Source organism: Trachurus trachurus (genome assembly GCF_905171665.1).
Source record: "Trachurus trachurus genome assembly, chromosome: 15".
Classification (NCBI taxonomy): Eukaryota; Metazoa; Chordata; class Actinopteri; order Carangiformes; family Carangidae; genus Trachurus; species Trachurus trachurus.
In genome coordinates, this window is record NC_139906.1 from 8,197,217 (window position 1) to 8,221,494 (window position 24,278).

A 24,278-nucleotide genomic window follows, 5' to 3' on the forward strand; every position below is an offset into this window, starting at 1 on the left:
TAGCATAACACACAAACTTAACCTGCTTTTCTTTTCCTTTTTTCACTGAAAACGGTTGTGACTGAAAGTGTAACCAGTTTCATTTTCAACACAGTTAGCCGCTGTTCTGTCCATTTTCAATCAAACATGTTGGTCTTCTGTTCGTATTATTAACGCCGTGCTAAGATAAGGTAGGTAACTAACTAACCTGTGCACTTGAAGCTAGCAGGCTTCCGTCTGCCTCTGGATCACTGGTCGCTAAGCAACAACTGCAAGCGCTACTTGAATGTGCTATGCTAACTAGCTAGCTAGCTCACTATGCTGCGTTCGAAACAACTCGGAACTCGGAAACTCCTAGTTGAAAACTCCGATTTCCGACTCCAATGCGTTCACAAAACACTGCAAAAGGCACAAAACAATTGAAAAAAGAGGCATTTTAAAATAACGAAACAGATTATTTAAAATCGAAGATAAATAACAACATGAATTTACCGTGTGCCACAACATCAGTAGGAAATCTGAACTATTGTATATTTCATAACGTTTTAATGTATTTTGGAATTTAAAACGGATTCAGATTGTTATTTCTCGGAGAAGTCGGGGTAGATTTTTTTTTTCTACGACTTCGCCGAGTGGGAGCTCCGACATGAGGTGGCGATCGATTGCACTTTTTCCAAGCAGTAGGAGAACGGTAAGTTCCGAGTTCAGAGTAGCCCCGAACGCAGCATTAGGTCTCTGATACTGGTCGCTAAGCAACAACTACAAGTGCTACTTGAACGGCTGTGCTAACTAGCTAGCTAATTTGCAAACGGCTCATTATTGTATCATTATTCGGTAATCCTAGTACCACAGATAGCTATGTTTCCTACAGCTGTGAATGGAATAACTACTAGTTGGGACGAGTTTGTAGTTTCTGACAAAAAGGGCTGTTTAAACTACAACTCCCACGTTCACCCGGTTTTGCCGTATGACACGCCACAAGTGTCGCAAAAACAACTGAGGGCTTTGAAGAGGAGGATCCGATCAGCACCGAGTTGAGCGAGACGAGTGGTGTGGGAGTGAGAGAGAGAGCAGTCCAGGCAACCGTGCTAACATGGTGAGTACAACCGGACACTTTTATTAACGTTACACTTTTTACTTCTATTACCAATGTAACTTCCTGTTATTCTTATTAATTCATGAAGCAAAGTTCTTCAAAGTTAGCTAATTTGATTTTTAGCAATACCCATAATAATAGACTAGCTTGACGAATGACGTAACCCACCCTCCTTAAAAAAAGTGGTATTCAAACTGCTATTCATAAATATGAAGTTATTTTAATTTTATTCTGAGTTAGTAGTAGAGTTCTGGAGGTATTGAATGAATGCCAGTGAGTGAGTGAATGGTAAAGATGGCGATGGACTTGATAAACCCAAGTAAACCCTGGTTTTGTTATGCAATACACCCCCTGTATAGAAGACAGTCTATTTCTGACATGACCCCCTGCTTCAGTAAATCCCGTAGACAAGAATAGAAGCTCAGCAGCACTTGTGTGGAACAATTAAAGCCGCACTTTTCATACCTGTCTGTCTGCCCCCCTTTCCACCCTGAAATCAATGCCAATAGTACTAACAGTATTGTTAACAGTATTGTCATTTTGTCTTGTGTCCTGCAGTCTGAGCCTATTAGAGTTCTGGTGACCGGCGCTGCTGGGCAGATTGCCTATTCCCTGCTGTTCAGCATTGCCAAAGGAGATGTGTTTGGCAAAGAACAGGTAAGGAAGACGCTTTTGTCTCGCTCACTCACGCAACACACTGAATTCCTTTATCTCATTATGGCAATGTCACAAGATGTCAGTAAACAGCTGTGAGTGTCACAAATTGTCTAGGGGTGACACTGAGCAGATGTTGTCCCGGTGGGAACTGATCAGATTGCACTTGCCCGTCCCAGCCCCCCACCCACTCACTCACCCCAGGGACACGTCAGGAGTGTCCTTGAAGTCGGTGGACTGGATCTTGTGCCAATAGTCTTAGGACAACTTTAAAACCACTTGATCCATTTGGCACGCGCAGTAGTCCGTGAGCCACATGGCTTAGGCCTTCACTCTCTGTCCCAGAGACGTCTAAGTCCCCCCCCCACCCCACCGCTCAGTGACTGACTGGTCATTATGCATGGAAATTATGATTTGAATTCAGTTCATCGTGTTTCATTCATCTCATACCATTCATCCCATTGCCTACTTCCTTCCCTCCTCCCTCTGCCAGCCAATCATCTTGGTCCTTTTGGACATCACGCCCATGTTGCCGGTCCTGGAGGGTGTTGTCATGGAGCTGCAGGACTGTGCCCTCCCACTCCTGAGAGGTAACCATTTAAGGGCGGGGTGGATAATTGATGCAATAAAAAAAAACAATATATTGTCGTATTTGTGATTGATACACTGGCATCAATTATCTGTTTATAGCTTTTATAGCTTTGTCCATCTTGAAGATAGCACATGTGTACATGATGGGTTATAACTTATGAATATCAATGAATTATGATTGTTTTTGACTTACAGTGTTTCACATTAATAGTAAACACTGTTACTATCACTTGTAGAATTGATTATATTTAGATCTTTCCTGTGATATTAACACCTGTGAACTATAGCTTTAGTCATGCTTGCAGTTTTTAAACAGAATAAGTGCTTGTTTTTACTGTGCTAAGAGAATCAGTGGTTATGCTGGGCTAAAGACACATGAAACTGTTTTATGTAAAGTGCTTTATATTTATGAATGGATGTAATTTCTTCATGCTGGGCCCCAGGGAGGAGAGAATCTCTTCTTCCACTGTATTAATGAAAATACTTAGTGCTACTGAACAAACTCAAAATCAGTCCTAAATATGATTTCTACACAAAGTGTGTCCTTTAGCCAGCGAGTGTTATTTGATCAATTTGTTCACTTTCATCTGAATGTGTCCAGAATGAAAATCTCCAAGGCATGCTTGCATATCTGGACTATTTGATTTGCCATCTTATGATAACACATTCATAGCAATATTTGTAGGCTTGGAAATTATCAAAAACACACAGTTCTAATGTAGATAGACAAATGCAGTCACAGGTGGGGATACAAGAGGTGGCAGCTGTATGTTCTTGTTTTCACTTCAGTTTAAATTAAATAGAATTATTATCTCAGACAAAATACACATCATTTTCTTTCCATCAGTTGATTTAATCTGCATTTTACCGTTTATATATTTCTACACTGTAGCAGCTGTGCAGTTCACCTGAAACCTGATGGCTGAAACGTGATAAAACAGTTTTTACTCCAGGCACCAATTCATCATCACTGTACAGACTTTCAGAGCGGTACGACTTGTTTCCTTCTGTGAAACACTTGGTCAAAAGTGGTCGCTGGTTTCCACGTGGGTTTTTTTCCGGTGGCATCACTGCTGCGACCACAGTCGTGACATCAGTTGTGAGGCGCCATTATGTGTCGTCTCCATTGTGACCTGGAATTTTTCTTTTGAAATGGTGCTGTCCTTTGCTTTGTTTGGACAGGGGCTGTGAGAGGCCCCTGTATTAACCGACTGTACTGCAAAGACAACGCTTCACACACCGAGATGGGCCCGACAGCCACACAGGGCAGCGCCGGGCGAACACGTGGCCACACACACCCAATACTTATTTCTCAAAATCGCGTCCGCCTGTGATTTAAAAAGGAAAGAAAGACTTTTCATTAAGCCTGGTTTCCTATCAATGTTGTCATAGTGATAAACAGCAGATACACAGCTACAGTACAGATGGTGTTTGTTGATTTAGACAGTGTACAGTGGTAGTTTATTGTTCACTTAACCTTTTATCACAGTGGAGACCTGAACAAGAAGCAGCATTAACATGAGCTCATCATGAATGTACACTTCCTGCTTGGTTAAATGTGAATTTGCCCAAAAATGCATAAATATATAATATATAAACACATTGAAGAACAAACGCCATGTCAGTGTCGATGAAAGATGTGGCAAAGCACCGTTTTTAGGGATAGAAAATGTGAAGGAACCCTTACACAGTTAAAATAATGAATGAATGTGCTCCCTCCACAGATGTTGTCCCCACTGACAAGGAGGAGGTGGGCTTCAAGGACCTGGACGCCGCCATCTTGGTGGGCTCCATGCCCAGGAAGGAGGGTATGGAGAGGAAAGACCTGCTCAAAGCTAACGTGGCCATCTTCAAGGGCCAGGGAGCCGCCCTGGAGAAGTACGCCAAGAAGACCGTCAAGGTGATGACAACACAGGACCTCGTTTCTCGTTTTTCCATTAAGCATCACCATCTTTCTAACAGAAAATGCTTTTAAATGGAGGAAATATGTCCCGAGGAGGAGAACAGAGCTCGATTTATCTGTTCAGTTTGGTTTAAATTGGATCCTATGTGTCACTCAGATTGCCTTTTTTTTTTTTAAATGTGTGTTTTCAGGTGCTGGTTGTGGGAAACCCCGCCAACACCAACTGTCTGATTGCAGCCAAATCTGCTCCCTCCATCCCCAAAGCGAACTTCTCCTGCCTCACCCGTCTGGACCACAACAGGGCTCGCTCTCAGGTGCGCTCCTTTAAACCGCCTCCTCAGCACTTCCATTTCTATTCAGCCGGTGTCAGGTTTATTTTTTTCTTTTTCCATTTCTTTCTGAGTGTAAAAACTAATAAAAAAGTGTCTTTCTGTCCTGTAGGTGGCGATGCGCTGCGGCGTCCCGGCCACCCACGTGAGGAATGTGATCATCTGGGGCAACCACTCGTCCACCCAGTACCCCGACGTGCACCACTGCATGGTCAACATGTCCGGCAGCGAGCTCGCCTGCTTCGATGCCGTCAAGGATGATGCCTGGCTCAAAGGAGACTTCATCTCTGTAAGATGATGTTGATTTATTGTAATCTACTCGACTTTGGGAAACATTTATCTAAAACTCAGCAGCTCAATATTCTCAAACTGGAATTAGCAGGACTTGTGATTGGTTTTGTAAATCAAATAATCAAGAGTAAGAGGTGTACAGTAGTTGACAAGAGAAGTAGCTGAAAATAAATTCCTGAAATTGCTTATTACATGAAGTCAGTCTGGTTCAACAAACTCACATAACCTCAAACATTGGTCCCAAGTTTTTCAACAACAAGCAGTTAAAATTCATTTTTCTGACTTGGTTCAGGTGCAGCAGTCATGGCCATGGGACTGAACGATGACAAAAATGCATTGTTGAGGTTGACATTCAGTTCTTCAAATGTAATTTTCTGATGCACTAGAAAAAAAAATCCAGAGAAAATAGTTGCAAAAAAATCAGCCTTCAGTCTTTTATCTCAAAAACCTTGATAAATAAAACTCAAAGTAGCTTCACAGCTCAATAACTCTTCCACATCTCTATGCCTCTGCTTCAGCTACAGTCAGAGCCAGAGGCACATTGTCCTCAGGTTGTACGGACCGTCTCGTTCTCGCAAACACAATGTCTCAGTAAACCCTCTGTCAAAAATTTGGCAGAAGAAGTAAAAAAGTAAAAGATAAAGTTATTAGATTTCGGTGGACAAATGTCAGGTGACCTTTGGCCACCGCTCAAGACTTCACAGCAATTATGACAAAATTTCACACAATTTGTTACTCACACAAACGGAAATGAGTTGGAGTGGTGGAGGCGGACAAATCACAGTTGTAGTCATTCAATGATCCACATTTGTGTGTCGCAGACGGTGCAGCAGAGAGGCGCCGCAGTCATCAAGGCCAGGAAACTGTCCAGTGCCATGTCTGCAGCCAAGGCCATCTGTGACCACATGAGAGACATCTGGTCAGGCACCCCCGAGGTAAACACCATGTTTATTTATACTGTAGTGTTGGAAAGGAAACGTCGGCTGTCCCATCGCTGCAATCAGACAAGAAGTGGCTGTGGCACTGTCAAAGGACCGGCTGTGTGTGTATGTGTGTGTGTGTGTAAAACTGTCCATGCCTCAGATGAGACAGCATCTTCATATTTTTACAGGTTGTTATTATGATATTATTGATTTTTGTCAGAACACACACAGTACAGCACACTTGGGTCTGGATTTAGTCACATTATATTTCTGTTGCAGTGTTTAGTGCAGGTTTAACCCTCTGCTCCTCTCTCAGGGTGATTTCATCTCTATGGGTGTTTACTCCTCTGGAAACTCTTACGGAGTCCCAGACGACCTCATCTACTCATTCCCTGTCCAGATCAAGGTGAGACTGATCTAACCTTGAGTTTCCATCATATCTAGTTCTAGTTGATATAAAGCCAAATGTTTGTCATGTGTTTTTTGTTTTTTTTTGTCTTAAAATTGTGAAATAATGAATAACTGTGAAAAAGACACACTTCCATCCTAGATATCTGTGTTTCACTGGCTTCTCTGGTTCAAAGTTTCACCTGTTTTTCATGTATTAATTTATTTGTAATGGGACTCTGCATATTCATGAACATACAAAAAAAATATTTGTTGTAGATGTGCCTCACTCGGTATCATAGTGTGTAGCTGGGTGTGGTCAGAAATGTGCTTTGTTGTACCTGTAACCAAACAGTGATGTCAGTCCTTCTGTACACTGCAGCCAGGGGAAGAGTTCAGCAAACAAAAGATTTTCAGGGGTTGTTTAAAGGGGAACCATGCAAGTCTGGTCGCTTTTACGCTGTTTTGCTAACCCTCCTCCCGACCATGTGCATTTGTTTACAACGAAGCCGGCAAGAAATCAATCAATAGAGCGGTACATAATGTTATATATCATATACAATGTTACGACGTGTATATTTGTGTAGTCTTATCCGTCATAAACAAGAGATTACGGTTACGGAGCGCGTTTGTGTTGCGGTGCCATAGTTCCTATTTGACTCCTCTCAAAAGTCTAAAAGGTTATTTCTTTCCATCTGTCCCAGAATACAATACTCATGTATCAAATATCTTGTTTCCTCAGGACAAGACCTGGAAGATTGTGGATGGTCTGGCCATCAATGATTTCTCCCGATCAAAGATGGACGCCACAGCAGCAGAGCTGATAGAGGAGAGGGACACAGCCGTGTCTTTCCTGGCAGTATGACTACGCACTGCAGGGCCACCCGACCAGCACTTAGACAGCCCCAAAACTCCAGACGCACGCCTGTGATAAAGAAAGCACTCCACAAACCCCATTATTACTGTGTGTGTGTGTGTGAGTGAGAGAGAGAGAGAGAGTGAGTCAGTGTTTATGAGTGTAAAGTTGGATTTATACTTGTGTGTTCAGAGGCTGTGTAGTAAAAACAAGAAGCATATGCACACAGCAACCTACACTATGGTGCACCTTCTTTAAAAATGTACAGCTGTGATTGGCTGGCTTGACTTCCTTTAAAAGTTCCCAATTGATGGTGAAGACGACATTAAGCAAGTTAGAGAAGCTCTGTAATGTTGTCCTCTGCACCACCAGACATCTTCTTTGATGCAACAAAGCTGTTTCCTCTACAAACTCGTTCATTTTGATTGATGCTGTCTATCACAAAGTAAAAAACTGATCTTAATTGACTTTACTTTGGCTACAAGAGAACACATGACATCATAGTCTTGTGTTCAGAGACGCCCTTTAGCAGAGTTGCTGCACAGCGTGATGCACAAGTATAACTCCACGTTAAGTATACAGTACAGTACAGTTCATACTGAAATGTCCATCAAATCTGTTACCAGCTATTTTCCAATCTTTTTCTCTGGGGGTAAGTGAATGGATGGTTGTTACATATAGTCAGTGATGCACTAAGTCCTCAAACACTGGAACGGTTAACTTTTAAGCTGAAACAATAAAAAAAAAATCAACAATATATTTGTTTTCCAAGTCTGTTGTATACAGTGCTACAAGGGTTCAAATTTTAGAGCTAGATGGACACAGGGTTTGTCATTGAGTTGGTCTGCTTAGTGATGAGAATACAAGTACAAACAGTACAATACTTTAATCTGCAGCAGGGATCAAAATACTCTAAAGGTGACTCTTATTATTAAAAATACTGAGGCATGGTGCATTGTCACAGTTCCACCAGGCGAGGTCAGTATCTCCTCACCGTTTCACTTACAGTACCAGCAGCACAAGAAATGATTATGTAACATCTCTAATTGGCTAAATTCACAATGTGTCATTGTTGATAAAGGCTGTCAGTCTGTAATGGGGACAACTCTACCACAACGATTAATGAGACTGACATTAACCGGATCAGTTTAGGATGTACACTCAAGTACTGTGATGAGTACAGATTTGAGGCGTTTGTCAAATTCTACATTTTATTATTTTTCTCTTATTACAGTTCAGATGGGAATATGGTACTTTTTAAGCACAACATTAATAGGATAGCTGTTATAGTCACTTTATCTGACAAAAGAAGAACTTAACTATCTTTTATGCACAGTAGAAGTGCTTATAAAATATGAAAAATGCTTCTCTCTTTTGTTTTGCTGCTTTTCCTGAGGCGTAACTCACACTGACCAATTTGTCACTCTTCCCTGAAGTTTCGCATTCAAATTGAGTAATCAAGAATAAGGAAATAGTCATTGCTTGCAGCCTTATATTCAAATAGTACAACATGTACCGCTGTACAAAATGCAAGAGCATATCACTGTATTCATTGTAATTATGTAAGAATGTCAGGGGCTACTTTTCATTTTCCCCATTACACTGAGATACTTTTGTTTGTTTTACTTGTAATTGAGTATTTTTCATTATGTTTAGATGACTTCTATGTTGTAATGGAGTATTTTTGACAGCATGGTGGTGGTACTTTATGTATCTAGTCGGCTTCTGTCCCGCCAGTTTTAAATACAACTCGTACAATAACTGTGTATTTTAAAAGATCTCACTTCACGTATTGTGCTGCAGTTTAGGGGTCAGATGTGACTGTCTTTGGCATTTTTATCCCCTACATTTCGAGCTGTCCTCAACCCGGAATCATCAGAAAACATATCGCACGTAGCGGAATTCTATTGGCTGTCGAAATAGGCGTCACAGGAATCCGGCGCTCTGATTGGCTGTCGTCCCGCCTGCGACATTCCCATTCGCCTCTTGCTTTGGGGATCTTCAAACTACTGACTGACTGATTTTTTTTTCTTCTTCTTAAAGTTTTTCCACCATTTCGTGTTTTTTTCACCCAGCAATGTCGAGTGGAAACAGAAGCCCGGTGTGTTAGGGTGAAAATCTTGTTAAAGAAAAAAACAAAACACAACATTTTACACATCAGAGAGCCCCGTCTTCCTCTTCTTCTTCCTCCTCTTCTCTGCGGGATTGCTGCTGTGGTCCTTCAGACCCGCTGGACCAGGCCGACCCCATCGACTTTTTTTTTTTTAAATCATCCACCAGCAGCATCCTACTACAGTCACACAGTAAGAAAATATCTTTAAATCTAACATTTTAATGACATTTGCACGTTTTTTTTTCCTTTTCCAAACCGAGGCGCGTTCACGGTCACCTCTTCGCGTCAGCCATCGAAGCTCCCACCTTTTTAACACATAAATAAATCGAGGAAACAGTCTTTTTTTTTATCGTGTTGCGTTCACGGACTCGATTTGCGCACGCCGTGAAAATATGTATTTCTCGACAGTATATGTCTCTTCCTCCTCCGCGATCCATCCATCCATCCATCACTCATTCATTTCCGCATCCTCTCTCTGTGTGAAGTTCCCCCTCGTCAGGCAACAAACGCAGCCACTTCTTCTGTGTTCATCCCATCGATTAATAATTGACTGGAGGTTTGTTGCCCAGCACATAGTAAGTGGACTGGACTCTGACGTATAAAAAGGAAAAAAAAGAGAGAGAGAGAAGGAGACCATATGATTATAATAAGGCAATAAAAATGTAGGCAGGACCAGAGGTTGGGTGTCATTGCCAGTATTTATGACGTGGGTTTTTTACAGCGCAGGGGCTGGAAGACGAGAGAGGCAGGCAGAGATCCTCCTAGACCAGTCCTAGGTCCAGCTCCATGTTCATGAGGGACTTAACATTTGGCTCCTGACCAGAGAGATAAATGTGATCGGATGAATGTGTCCTTCTCTTTTCCTCCCTCGTTTTTTTTTTTTTCTTCCCTGAGGTAGTAGACAGGATGCCTTATCCTCCACAGCGCCAGTGGTGAATGGACTTACAGGGTTGCACACCTCTGAATGAATGATCTGCTGCTGCTGCTGCTGCTGCTGCTGCCTGACTGACTCACTGACTCACTGCCAGGAGGAAACTTTTCTATTCATTTCACGGGACGTGTGTTCAATGACACCTCAAAGGATTATTTAACTTGAAGCATTCCCGTTTGGATTTACCCCCTTTTTTTTTGGTTTAATTATTATAATTTAATTGTATGTGTTGGTGCTGAACTGGTCGATACTTGGCAGCTGAAACATGGCACTTTATATAGAAGGTACGTGATGATGTGGAAGGTATTTGATAGTGAATAGTAGCTGTGTGACTATGGAAAACATCTTTGTTTATGTGTTTTTTTCATTTACCAAAACCACATCCTGGAGAAAACATGTGTTTTAATGTTTTAGGGTTGCAGATCTGAGATGAGGCTGCTGCAGAGATTTTAAAGTTTTGCTCCACATACTAAACGCAGTCCAGTCCATGTGATTACCACATTTACTTGAAAGCTCTGACTTCACATGAAGGGATCTGATATCTAACGTTTTGAACGCAGATTGCAGCTTTCACCACATGACCACTGTCCTTTTTCCTGTCACACATGGTGGTGGTATCCGCCTGACTCCAGCAGCATGAGATTGGGAGATACGAGTAGCTACGAGCAGCAGCACACCAGCTTTCAGATTTAAAAAAAAAGAAGAAGCTCAGACTAGCTCAGTCGCAGTCCACACAGCTGGGTTGTAAAGCTTTCTACCAGGCGGCCAGGTGAAGCGCTGGTCAAAGTTCTCCAGGTCATTCACTGCTGCGTCTTTTTTTTTTCTCTCTCTAGTCTCTCTCTCTCTCTCCACCACCTCAGGCATCCAGCCAACATGCCTGCAACTTTACAACTTACTGCTACAGCCGCTCTGGTTTCCTGGCCAAACTAAACGTGCCAGTAACTTCAGCTTTTCTGTTTTTTTTGGGGAGGGGGACACAGTTGCTGATTATTCTCCTAAAAAAATTCTCCGGCGGCCACTTCACAACTCCATTAGAGGAGAACAGACGCTCCTATAATCCTGGCTGGTTAACTGTCAAAAGTGACTAACTACTACACAGAGACATAATTAGTCAATCATCTGGCTATTACTGTGAAAAACAGTAATTATGTTAAATAGCTAATGAGGTAAAAAATTGCAAAAATGATGGATACAGTTCAGAGATGTACAGTTTGTGTAACTGTGGTTGACGTTCTTCATTATTGACTGAGCAAAGTCAGTTTGTTCAACCTATTGATTAGTAGATATGGTATTCTGCTTTTACGTATGCCAAGGTCTTTACCACAGTCACAGATGTCACCTTGTCCTCATCTGCCCTTCGATAACAAAAAAATAAAAAAATAAAAGTGAATTTAAGGTCTTATTAAATCATAGAATATCAAATTATTTTAAACAATTATAATTAATCAAGCAGAGGGGCTGTTCCTCCTGCTGCTGTTTCCACTTTTTTATGCTACTTGCTTTGTTTTTGTTACACTATCTATGAAAGGATGGTTTCCTGTGGTCATGTTACTGACCCTGTGGATTCTGTGGTGCAGTTTCTTTTTTCTTTTCTTTTTCCTCCTGAGCCATTGTTACAAAACCAGTGAGAAAGAAGCTGAGAGACAGATTGTCAAGGATCTTTTAGGTATCAAATGCCCAGCACCTCAAAGTCTCCTTTCATCTGTTCTCACCACCTCCGACTAACCTGTAAAAAAAAACAAAAAAACACTGGTAATGACAGTTATTATCGGTCGGTCTCTGCTCTGCGCGTGTTAATCAGCTTTGTTATTGTGTTTTTATTTGATTTATTATTACTCCTCATGCAGAGGAACACTTAAAAACCTCTCAGCTCTTATTGGTACATCTTGGTTTTTGGTTTTTATTTATTTATCCACTTTAAAAAAAACAACAACTAATCAAAAAGTTCATCTATTCTCAACACAGCCTGTTGTTGTCTCCTGAGCTACTCTCTTTCTTACTTACAACATGTCAAGTTGACGAAGCGACAACGTGTTAGTTGATAATTAAAATAATTAGGCTGATAAGTGTTTTGCTCACAGGTGTCATTATTACACTACTTACTCTGATCCCTTTAGAAATCACCAGCCTGTGTCAACTACTCAACTACAGAATTCAAGGCCAATATCCACCCAGATGTTTTGAGATTTTAAGGCGAGACACCCCAGGCAAAAACACTGTTTTTTCATGCACTGATCAATTTTGAGATTTTTGGCTATTTTTCTTCCTTAACATGTATTCTTTCATAGACACCAAACCTTCCAGTTGTATTCCTGTCTATATTCTGAAGGTTTTTACAGAGGGGATAGTTGATATATCATTCAGAGCCTGATTTATACAACATTTTATTCCTAAAAACATGGCGAAATTAGATTTTTTTAGGGCTGGTAACAGTATGTTCTCATTTACAAAGTGATAAAAAGAGATATCCAAAATCCTCCTCTGTAAAAACTTCTGAATCTAATATGTCAACAAAATAAAACAAGAATTTTGAAAGTGGCTTTATCCATTTTTCACATTTCGGTTCTGGAAATCTCATTTACATATTTAAACATAAAATTTGACAAAACTTGTAATACAAAACATATTTGTCTTAATGTAAGTGATAAACTTGGGAAGTTTCATGGTGATATCTGTTAGTTAAGATTTGTACCCTATTCACCTGGCTGTAGTGTCTCCCCTTAAAAGAAATCTGATTTAACTATTAGTGTGCACACAACAGGGACGGCTCAAAGTTAAAATTATTAAAGAGCTGTGACCGAGATAGAAGATAAAGTCGATAAGTTAAGAAGACGTGTGGACCGTGGAAGCAGTGAGTCAATAAACTGTGTCGTCATACTAGTGGAGTCAAGTGCGTTTGCGATTGTGAAAAACAAACCTCTGTACTGATGATCGTTCCTCCTCCTCTGTCCTCCAGGTCTGGGTAAAGGAGTGGCCAACGGAGGGATGGCTCAGTTCCAGGAAATGATGCGGCAGCAGCTGGAGAGCTCCATGCACGCCGAGCTGGAGAAGCTGCTGGACACCACCACGGGGGCCGAGCGAGAGGTAGCTACACCAGCACCGACTCTCTCTCCCTCTCTGTGTCTCTGTGTGTCTCTGTGTCTCTGCCTCCCCGACCATCTGGTAGTGATTTAGAGGGTGGTGTTGGTGGTGGTGGTGGGGTCTCGCATGAACACTGGGAAAAACACAAAAGTGACACATACTATAGCGCAGTGCCAATGAGGGTTCCACCTACACACTCACACACACACAAACACGCACATATGAAGTCGCACAGACATAATGTCATAAAAACAGCCTTTACTCAGCCATTCGCCCCATTTTCTCATTCTGAATCATAACATATCGCGTCATTTTAGACTCTAGAGAGACACCCAGCCCCAAAGCCGAGACCCCACAGCTTCATCCTGTCACGGTGTGTGTGTGTGTGTGTGTGTGTTAATGTGTGTGTGTGTGTGTGGGTGTGTAGTGTTGGGAGTGGGCACAACCTCAGACTGTGTCCTGCTGAACAGCTGCGAGAGTGTGAGTGAGAGTGAGAGAGAGAGCGAGACTCATCGTCATTTACTTGTGTTTTCTTTGAATTCTGTTTTATTGTAATACAATAAAAAACCTTGAGGCCAAACACACACCGACACACACACACACACACTGGGTTTGGCAGTTGCCTCTTTCAGACATTAACCAGGCTCAATCACAAAAGATGGAATGGTAACACAGAGAGAGAAAGGTCAGTAGGGACACACACACACACACACACATAAACACACACAGTCACACACATAAACACACAAGCGCACCCAGTACTTCACACACACTTTCACTCAAGTGGACTCACTGAAAAAGCTTTTGTGTTTAAGCACCGACAGTTACGACAGCAACAAAACACTGCAGAGAGGCGTTGTTATTAATCACACACTGGTTAAACTGGGCTGCATGATGACCAGTGAAGAACTGGAAACTTAAAGGGGTAGTTCAACGTTTTGGTAAATTGGCCCATTGCCATAATCCCTATAGTTTTAGGAGTAGGTTTCTTACCTTTAATTGTCGGTGCAAGCTATTTTTAGAACGGCAGAGCAGAGCCGCAAGCTGCTCAGAGCTACAGTACACTACGGAGGCTCATGGGATTTCTTGGTTTCCCTCATCAAACTCATCAAATACACAATCCAACAACTCCAAAACGCTCTGGTGGACAAGTTGTGACCTGCACATTCACCACGCTATGAGATAATAACAGAACGTTATGAGACAGAGTTGTTTTAGAGGTAAATCCATGCAAAATTGATGCACGTCCCCGTCGGGGGCAGTTTTTCGGCAAGCAGTCTCTGCATTTACCTCTAAAACAACTCCATCTCGTAACATTCCATTATTATCTCATAGCGTGGTGAATGTGCAGGTCACAACTTGTCCACCAGAGCGTTTTGGAGTTGTTGGATTGTGTATTTGATGAGTTTGATGAGGGAAACCAAGAAATCCCATGAGCCTCCGTAGCGTAACTCTGAGCAGCTCGCGGCTCTGCTCCGCCGATCTAAACACAGCTTGCACCGACAATTAAAAGTAACGAACCTACTGCTATGACTATAGGGATTATGGAAATTGGGCCAATTTGTCAAAATGTTGAACTATCCCTTTTACACGTTTGTATTTTATTTAATTTCACCTCTAGGAATTGGTGTGTGTGTGTGTGTGTGTAGCATTTGCTCTTTTTATTAAAAAGTAAAACCAGACAAATCCGGAGAAAAATAAAATCTGCACAGAACGAAGAGAGATTGAAATTCACTGAATTATGGAGAGGAATTTTATGAATAAATCACCAAAGTGAGGTTTTTTATAAAATATAAAATCATCTCATCCCAAAACAAATAAAACCACTGGTGTTGTTGATGCAGCAGCAGCAGCAGCATCACATCCTGACCCTGTCTGACCTGCAACTGGTTTAAAATATGTTCTTTTAAATCAAATACATGAACAGATTGACTGATTATTATCAATGTATAATTAATGACGAGGTAAGATGCAGTGTAGCTTTAAACCGTGTTGATCTTGTTGCTACAGCGCGCTGTAAAACAAACATGTAGCAGTGTCATATAAATGTTATTGCTCCAGGTGAACAGATGTAGTTCTGTAATGACTGCCGCTGTGCAATCAAATAAAAATTTCATAGTGTGTAAAGAAGATTTACATGTTTCATCCGTCAGTCTTACGTTTCTTATTATGTAATTTCTCACTTGATGAACAGACTTTGTTGCAGCACAGCGAGCAGACGAGTCGATGTTCACTGTGTAATTCCAGATGATCAAACCCACATTTTACATTGTACAGTGTTTTTATCTTCGAACGTTTTTACATTAGAGCAGCGAAATAGAAAAGTTGGAGCTCCAAGATTATCAGTTTCATTATAAGAAAGTTAGCAGTAATAATAAAGTACAGTGTGAGGAATGTGAAATGAGCATAAATCAGATTTTTATTAGCTTTTCTTGATTGAAAACTATGATGGGAATCAGTGATTGCAAAAAATACTGTTGCTAGGGCCTAATCTTTTTGAGAGTGTAATAAAATGGCTTCAATACAGTGTCAATTTTTAACTTTCGGGCCATGTAAATCAAAGTTGTGGCTGTGCAGAAAGTGACTCAGAGTTTAAGGACGGACGGAGCAGAGGTTTAAATATTGTAAATTGTTTTTGTGTGTTTTTCAGGTGTCCAGGAAAGACTTTGAAGGCTTCAAGAATCTTTTCCACAGATTTCTGCAGGTGAAGGGGCCGTCAGTGGAGTGGATCAAGATACAGAGACCTCCAGAGGACTCAGTAAGTGTTTTTATTGTGTGTTTGTGTGTTTGTTTGTATCTGAGAGAGTGAAAACATTACACATTTATGGCGCGAGAGAGAGACAGAGGGGAAGCAAAGACTCTGGGATTTACATCACTGATACCTCACACAGCTCCTCATGCTGCTGCATCTTACAAGGAACAATTGTTCAGAAATATTCCTGTGTGCATGTGTGTTTGGTGTATACTTATAATGATTAAGCCACGCGTATACACACACAAACACACACACACACTGTTTGATGGATTAGCTTGTAAGAAGACAACTAAACCAGGAGGCAATCATGAATACACCAGGAATTAATTAACATCCAATAGAGAGCAGAAATGATGTCTGAGCAGTGGACTGTGAGTGTTTTGGTGGAGGAGTTGTTGTCGCCGCAGGTGCAAGTGAGATAATGAAACACGGTTCAGGAAGTCCAGCATGAGTTATAACAATACAGCCCCGAACCCCGAAGGCTTATCACTCATCACAGACCAAAAACAATGAGCTAGATTTCAGCAACACAAATCACTTTATCTTCGTTAACAGAGACTTAAAGACAAGCAGCTCACATGACGAGGAGACATGTTTAACCTAGAATCAAAAAAACCTTTATTGTCCCTCGCAAAAGAGCAGTGGAAATTCATCTTTGACCTGCTCACAGATGTGCATAGAATAAAAAACACAAGTGTAGACATAAAGCAACAGCACAGAATAAATACAGTACAGTACATACTAGGGCTGCCCCCAAATAGTCAACCAAAATGTCATTGGTCGATTGGTCGCAGGAAAAAAACAAAAAACATTTGGAGCCGTGTCTTGTCAAAATTAAGTCAAAATCAATATGACTGAACTGTATATGAAAGGCTATAAGGCTTTTAATTTGAAGGGCCAGATACTGGAAGGCATGACACTCATTCGCTGTCAGTTTCTGGTTTGGAGACTCCGACGTGAAAGCACGTATCACTGCTGTTTTCAACGATGTTGGTCGACCAAGAAAATCTTTGGTCGGGGGCAGCCAGCCCTAGTACATACAATAATATTAACAGATCGGTATCGACTAAAGAGGTGTCGATCTAAATTAAGTCCTTTAGCTGATGTTCTCATCGTTCACTCGCTGCTTTAAGACGTCCTGCTGCATAAACCACTGAAAAACCGCATGTGAGCTGCAGCTTCTTATTTTTAGCCAACACCGACCGAGCTGAGCATCTTCTCTCAGTGGTTAAGAAAACGAACTCTGTCATACGCGCTTGTCATTTATTAATGTTAATTCTGTCACTGACTCTATGGTAGGTCTAAATTAAACCTGGCTGTGTGAGCGCTGCTGTCACTACTCATCAAAGATTGTGGATGGAAGAGCGTCCACTCATCTTCTCTCTAGTGGATCACAAACTCAGATCTATAATATCAATAATTGAAGTTTTCTTTTTAAAATATGTTTGGATCTAGAAGCTCCTACAAAATAAAACGCCTAAGATGAAGTAGCCGATACCTGTGTGTCAGTGTAATGTGACAGAATACACTGTCAACGTTTTCCTAATGTAAATATAAAAAATTGGATGGGACAGAAAGCCGATACTGGAGGACTCAAATCGGGATCGAGGCCAGAGAGACTTGATTGGGTCGTTGTCGCTATTTATTCTGCATCGAAACTGTGAAGGCTGCATTTTTATTTATATGTTAATTTAATATCAGTTTTAAAAGCTACAAGGAATCACACTGTGCAGTGCACCATGTCAGACTTGAACAGTGCTCAACAGTCGTTACATAGCTACTGTATGCACAGGTAAGTTTAGCAGCAGTGGTTCGCTTCCTGCTGCACGGATCAGACGTGACCTTTGAGAACGTTTCAAATGAAAATATTTCAGTGTTGCTTCTTCTTTTGGTGGCGACTGTTGAGGCGCAGGAAATGAAAGCCAACCACACGCAGCTTCTCTGTGTGAGTGTATTTTTGTTTTTACTTTCCCAGAGCTTCAGATGATCAAACTCCCATCCAGGCACCTGTCAATCACCGTGACGAGCCTGTCTGTAAACCAAAACAGCCCACAGCTTGAAACCGAGGCATCACAGGCTCCCAGCGAGATAAAGGGGCCAAACGCAACGGAAGTCTGTACAGTTAGAAAAAAAATGAGGCGCGTCACGTTTTTTTTATTTTGCTGTAAACATGTGACTCAACCTCTCCTGGACACCACCAGTGATTATACATGTAGATACGTACATTATGACACGGTGTGGAAACTTAAAGCAGAAGTAAGTGGTCCGGTCGTTTTCGCTAATGCTGCGTTCCAGGCAGGCTTTTGAAATCGTAAATTACAGCTTCAAGTCACAACTTACGACTTTGTAGCGTTTCAGGCAACCCACTCGTGTTTCTCCGACCTGTTTTACCGGTGAAAGTCACTATAACGGCCACTCGTAACTTCCGACCCGTGAACTCGTACCAGATCGAACTGGTACCACTTCACGGTCGGAAAAATACGAGTTTCCTTGAACGCACCATAACAGTCCTCGTCCCTACGTCACCACATTCACGGCGTCCCTTGGCTGCACACACAGCCCTGCATGCCGTTCTCTCTCCTCATTGGATAAAAACTGTAGGATACGATAAATGTTTTCTCCTCGGCTCAGAGCAGAGCAGAGGGACTGACAGACCCGTGTTTCAGACCAAACACTCTATGTAAGTGATTGCTGTCGGAAGATATAACTATTTAAGACTTATATTAACACAAATATATCACTTACTTCTGCTTTAAGTGTCATGATAATAACCGTGACCAGACTGAATTTCAGACAAACAGGATCTGAGTGAGTCCTGTTGGTTCAGTCGGAGACGGAGTGTAAACTACAGATGGGCTTATGTGACAGTGTTGGTGTAAGTAGAGATTGCGTCTCCCTGTTTATGAGCCCCGTGTCCATATCCTGAACAGGTCCGCTCCCTGATATGATCCGATATCAGAGTCAACAACACGGTAGAACAGCCTGTTTCCTATCTTTAAGGTGGCAAGACGCTCCTACCTTTGACCAGCTCTGTGTATCATTAGTGTTTGAGCGATAGAAGAAGAAAGAAGAAACTCCACATGGAGTCGTCGAGTAGCGAGTACAGAGCTGCATAAACAAATGATTCTTTACTTTCCTAAGGGTAGCCATTTTTCTTTCTCTTGAATATATGTTTATGAAATTTTCAAGAGATAAAACAAGAGCACATACGACAAAACAAACAAACATACACATTCAAATTCAAATGTATACAGGCAAGAGATTCAGGAGTCACATCTTATGCAAAAAAAAAAAAAGCAAGTAAATAAATAATATAGATATGTATAAAGTAAAATAAACCAAGGGTACACTGCCATACATGATACATTCAAAGAAAGGTGCTCAGAAACAAAAACACATTAATATTTGCATCACTTTTAAAAAAAGAATAAGAATAATAAGAAGTATTTTGGGGGGCTTTTGGCCAGTTGAGATAGACAGAAAATGGGAACACAGAGAGAGGGGAAATGGCCCAGGGGAATCAAACCAGGACCACTGCAGTAAGGACTGTAGACTGTATATGGGGCGCCCCCACTCCACCCAGTGAGATAAAGGTATATGAAGCCCTTAGAAATACTAAACTTAACAAAAAAATATATATATGTGAAATCTTCATCTGCAAAGGAAGTTTAAATGCAATGGAGCAAAAAGAAGTAGAAAGATGTAGTGTAGGAGAAGTATAAAGTAGAAATAAATGGAGGTATTTCATTGGTTGGTTTCCTGTGAGTGAATAGAGCAAGAATTTATAACCATCCTGAGTATTGTATAACAATAAAACAGCTTTAAAATGGTCTTTGATAAAGTAAGATTATTCTAACGTGACGCTGTGATGTTCAAGGGGCGTCGTCCAAACTCAGAGATCAGATTGTGCCTTATATCTTTCTTTTTTTTTTCTTTTTTTAAACTCCAGCAGTTGTTACCTGTCGTAACCACAGACCCATTCAATAGTCAAACCACAGAAGTTTCCCTTTGATGGCTCTGCGGGTCTGTTTACCTTTAGAAAGTTAAAGTGCCGAGTCATCAGCGTTTCTTAGAGTTGATTGTGCAGGATTTCCTTGTTCCCTTTCACTGAAGAAGCACATTTTTGTCGGTCTTCCTTTTTAGTTTTTTTTTCACTCACATGGGACTGTGCTCTCTCTCTCTCCTTCGCTTCGATCTCCTCAACAAACCGGGCTCCCAGTGTTTTTGTGCGAGTTTCAAAGTGGCCCCGGGATTGAAAGGTGCAAACTTCTCCGATTCGGTCTGATCTCGTGGGAGGATCTTTGAAGTATGAGCACTGAGCAGCACAGAGGTTTTTTGTGCGTCAGTCAAAGTGCTGAGCGGTGACGAGCAGAACCGGAGAATAGCCAGTAAAAGGATGAAGCAGCAGAAGAAGACGAGTCCGTTTTTTATTTTTTTTTAGGCTGAATTTCAAACTCGGAGAAACTTTTTTTTTTTTTTTTTTGCTGTGTTGACTTCAATCAAACATGTCGGCGTTTAATGTGATGAAGTTAAGTAAGAGAAACGGCCGTGACGATGTGTCAATACATAATAAATGACTCACTTTTGGGGAAAATTTGTCAAAGTCAGAATAGATAAATCATATTTGCTCATTTACTTTTAATTCCCAGTGAAGTTAATTAGTCATTTTTCTGTGTTTGCCGTCTCACCACGGTGATCTGTGTCTTTTAGGAGGAGCAGATTTGTCTCAATGTGTTTTTTTTATTTTGTTGTAGTGACAGAAAGTGTCGTCGTTAAGAGGACAGATAAGTTAACCACAAACATACTGAGGTTACACGTACATACTACAGTAAAGACATCATGATTAGATCAATAATTAGGTATATTATGATGCTTGATTACCTCCATTAGTGATCAGGATTATGCAAAAAGTAATGAACTGATTTTCACCAAACTGGACCAAGAAGCCGTTAAATTCAGCGGTCGTTCTGGATCATCTATTTTTTAATTTTAGTTTATTTTTTCCTCTGAAGTCTGGTGCCTGCTGTTTGACGTTGGCCTATTCTTGCAAATCGCAATACTAATATATTCAGGTATTCAGTGTGTGTTTGTGTAGATTAATCATTCAATAACTTTGTCACGTGATCACAGCAGTGATAAGATTACCAGGAAATAAAGACACGTGCCAACGTAAGATAAGTTGTTCAGGTGAAGCAGGTATTTATTGACCTTTGATGAACTGATAGTGCGATCCAGGTTGTTTTTTTTTATTTTTAATGGATTCCTCATGTCGAATGGTTTTGGACCATTACTGTTCTGTCATTAAAAGTCACATGACATGAAAACTACTGAGCAGTGAGTGTGAAGGGACTCTGCTCTGTCAGACAAAGCCGTTTATTGTTTAATGAACCAATGGTCCTGAACTAACTTGAAGATAATAACATATAAAAACACAGAACAAAGCAAAGGCCCTGTCATAAACCGCCATAAAAGTTTTTTAAAAACATACATAGATATATAAATGACCTGACCTGTCTGCCAAAACAAAAAGGCCACCAGCCACAAACCTAGTGTTATCTACAGCACAAAATAAATCTTATCAAACTTATAATCGCAAAAAACGAGTCGTCTCCAATGTTCCTCCAGTTGTTTGTCTGTGAGACGGATACAGAGCCAGAGGAAAAGCTACACAACCAGTCTTGTGTGTGAAACCCACAGAAATGGCACCACTTCCACCAATCACCACCAATGGCCTGATGTGTTGCAGAAAACACCTGAGCAGCAGAACAATGAATGGACGACGATAACAAAACTATGCTGAATGAATTAGGAACATGAATCTGATATGATCAGATTTCACTTTTTCTTTTTGGGTGATGGTAGAAACATGTTTGGCTGCATTTTTGATTTTCGATTTTAATGAGTCATTGTACTGTAAGGCGTGTCAGGCGTGAGAAAGGCTAAAAGTTTCCAGAATTTACCAGGGAAAAAAAGATTTGTTTATGTAGCATGTTCCTTTTTTTAATCACTGTGTGACACCAGTGACATTTGTCAGAAGCGAATGAGAAATGCCACTGGATCAAAGCAAGTAAAAAATAAAATAAAATTCACATAAAGAATAATAAATAAAAACATGATGTAAAATAGATCTAAAGATAAATCTGGCTGAGTTAATACCATGTAAGTTTAGTGGTTCTGCTGCGGAGCAAGGTATTTAAATTATGTACAGGAATCTGCTCTTTTTCTTTCTTTCTTTTTTATCATACCCCATAATTATCTGCTCTACTAACAAGCCAGACAACCTGCGGTCCAAATCGTCTTCTCTCCCCCCCCAAAAAAAGAAGAAGAAGAAAAAAAAGCAGGTTGAGCTGGTTTCAGGCCTGAAGTGCTGCCGCCTGTTTGGTTCTGTCTCGCTGAACATCGACAGAACGTCCTCAGTTTCTGCTCCGGCTCTGGACTCTTTAACCAAACACACACACACACACACACACACACACACACACACACACACACACACACACACACACACACACACACACACACACACACACACACACACACACACATGCAGCGAGATGTGTCTTCCTCTCTTCAGTCCATTTGCAGGCCAGGAGAAGAGAAACTGCATCAAACTGCGACTCGGAGCCGCCTCATTTACAAACTCAAAAGCTGGAAAAGGAGAGAGTGAAAGAAAGAGGCTGAGAAGGAGGAGGGAGATGGAGAAGATTAAAGATGGGTGGTGGTGGGGGGGGGGGATTAAAAATGGACAGAGGAGCAGCGAAAAGGATGAATGAAGTGCGAAGAGAGAGAGGGGGGGGGGGCTTTACAGTGAAATTGAGAGTTACATAAAGAGAGAGACGGAGGCAAGAGAGAGGGAAGATTAGAGCCCGAGAGGAGAGGGAAGTGGTGAGATGACGAGCACCGAAAACAGGGAACATTACGTGAAATAGAAAATGACAGTTACACTCGGTAATGAGACGGAGGAAACAGGGCGAGAAACAAGTGTGTGTGTGTGTGTGTGAGGGCGTCAATTGGCAACAGGAAAGGGTTAAACTAAACTTTATTAACAGCCTCTTGAAACTGGAATTCACCACTTCTCCCAACACCAAGAAAAGAAAAAAAAAACCACATTAATTATTCAGCAGCTACTGTAAAGACAGTTTCGACACAGATTGCCCACTCACTGCTGCGACTGGCGGGGACGTGACAGTCTGACCGACCGACCGACCGAAAAAAAACGCTGCAGCAATAATTAATTGGCGGATGTTTGGCATCTAAAGGCGTTAAGACGTTCTTCAAGTCACAACGGCAGGCGGAGGAAATAAAAGAGGAGCGGTGAAGTAGACGCTGGCAGAGGAAGACGATGGGCGCCCCTTTGCCTCTCACCAGATTAAACACTAATAACATATGGTAGTAGGCATCACACAAAGTTAAAGGATACTTCACCCAAAATCAATAATTCACCAATTTTCTACTCACCGTCATGCCAAGGAAGGGTTTGGAGAACTTTCTGAGTCATTAAAACGCTTTTGGAGTTCCAGGGGGGGTCCGGCTGGCAAGGGACTTTCATATAATGGCGGCGGATAGAGTTCACTTTTGAATTGTCCAAAACACTATGAAACATCCAGATACCTCCATACTGCTCCGTCTGTACTGACCCAAGTGTCCTGAAGCCGGCACATGAAAAAGTTGTTCGAAAAAAATAATGTGTTCTCTGTTTTTAGCCTTGTTGTAGCAGTAGCTCCCAGTGGCATCGAGATTTGTTGCGAGATGTTCTTCCATGTTTACATCAAACATCCAATGGTTTACAACAACGAACGAACATCTGGCAGCAAATCAACAGAGCCACTGGGAGCTACTGCTACTGTACAACAAGGCTAAAAACAGATCAAATTCATTTTTTTCCCAACAACTTTTTCATGTGGCGGCTTCAGGACACTTGGGTCAGTACAGACGAGCAGTATGGAGGTATCTGGATGTTTCATAGTGTGTGTTTTGGACGATTCAAAAGTGAACCCTTCCTTGGCATGATAGTGAGTAGATGATTGGTGAATTATTGATTTTGGGCGAAGTATCCCTTTAAAGCACAAAGACACATGTGTAAGGTTGGTCGGACTGTACTCTGTTTCTTTAGTTGCTTGCGTTCGGGCCATCAGGACGATATTGAGCGAAATATTGACCCACTGGCGCCGCCGAGCCAGGGAATGTGGCAGCTGCCATCTTAACGCCAATATTTTCTTGGCTGCAGTGACACCAGCCCGTAGAGAGGTTTAAAAGAGCTGCCATCGCTAAACAGGAGCAGAGTGGGTGTACTAAATGGGACACTTATGTTGTTATATATAAATATCACCGAGGGCCACCAGAGAGATTTGCTCCCAGAATCAAACCACATGGGTTTATTCCCAAATGA

General features: G+C 41.4%; 2 protein-coding genes across 4 annotated transcripts in view; both read left to right on the forward strand.

Annotated features, from left to right (window-relative positions):
- The first annotated feature begins 966 nt into the window (after nucleotides 1-966).
- On the forward strand, nucleotides 967-7,274 carry mdh1ab (malate dehydrogenase 1Ab, NAD (soluble)). Its single transcript, XM_083988538.1, has 9 exons — nucleotides 967-1,075; nucleotides 1,634-1,732; nucleotides 2,223-2,319; nucleotides 4,045-4,220; nucleotides 4,415-4,537; nucleotides 4,665-4,841; nucleotides 5,665-5,778; nucleotides 6,083-6,172; nucleotides 6,896-7,274. The coding sequence occupies exons 1-9, from the start codon at nucleotides 1,073-1,075 to the stop codon at nucleotides 7,016-7,018; spliced, it is 1,002 nt and encodes a 333-aa protein (XP_083844664.1). The 5' UTR covers nucleotides 967-1,072; the 3' UTR covers nucleotides 7,019-7,274.
- Nucleotides 7,275-9,057: 1,783 nt separating this feature from the next.
- Nucleotides 9,058-24,278, forward strand: part of ugp2b (UDP-glucose pyrophosphorylase 2b) — a 43,736-nt gene continuing 28,515 nt past the window's right edge. Inside the window, exons 1-3 of one of the 3 annotated variants that reach the window (XM_083988064.1) lie at nucleotides 9,058-9,312; nucleotides 13,010-13,137; nucleotides 15,785-15,892. In XM_083988064.1, coding sequence (XP_083844190.1) covers nucleotides 13,039-13,137; nucleotides 15,785-15,892 — 207 coding nt within the window. In that variant the 5' untranslated portion in view covers nucleotides 9,058-9,312; nucleotides 13,010-13,038. Of the gene's footprint in view, nucleotides 9,313-9,862; nucleotides 10,338-10,938; nucleotides 11,720-13,009; nucleotides 13,138-15,784; nucleotides 15,893-24,278 lie in introns of those variants that run through there. The other 2 variants (XM_083988063.1, XM_083988062.1) reach the window with 2 other exon arrangements.

Excerpts from the sequence above, each read along its gene's own strand:
- mdh1ab (XM_083988538.1), top strand. Across the intron at positions 4,221-4,414 it reads ACGCCAAGAAGACCGTCAAG|GTGCTGGTTGTGGGAAACCC; the intron begins GTGATGACAACA and ends GTGTGTTTTCAG. Across the intron at positions 6,173-6,895 it reads CATTCCCTGTCCAGATCAAG|GACAAGACCTGGAAGATTGT; the intron begins GTGAGACTGATC and ends TTGTTTCCTCAG.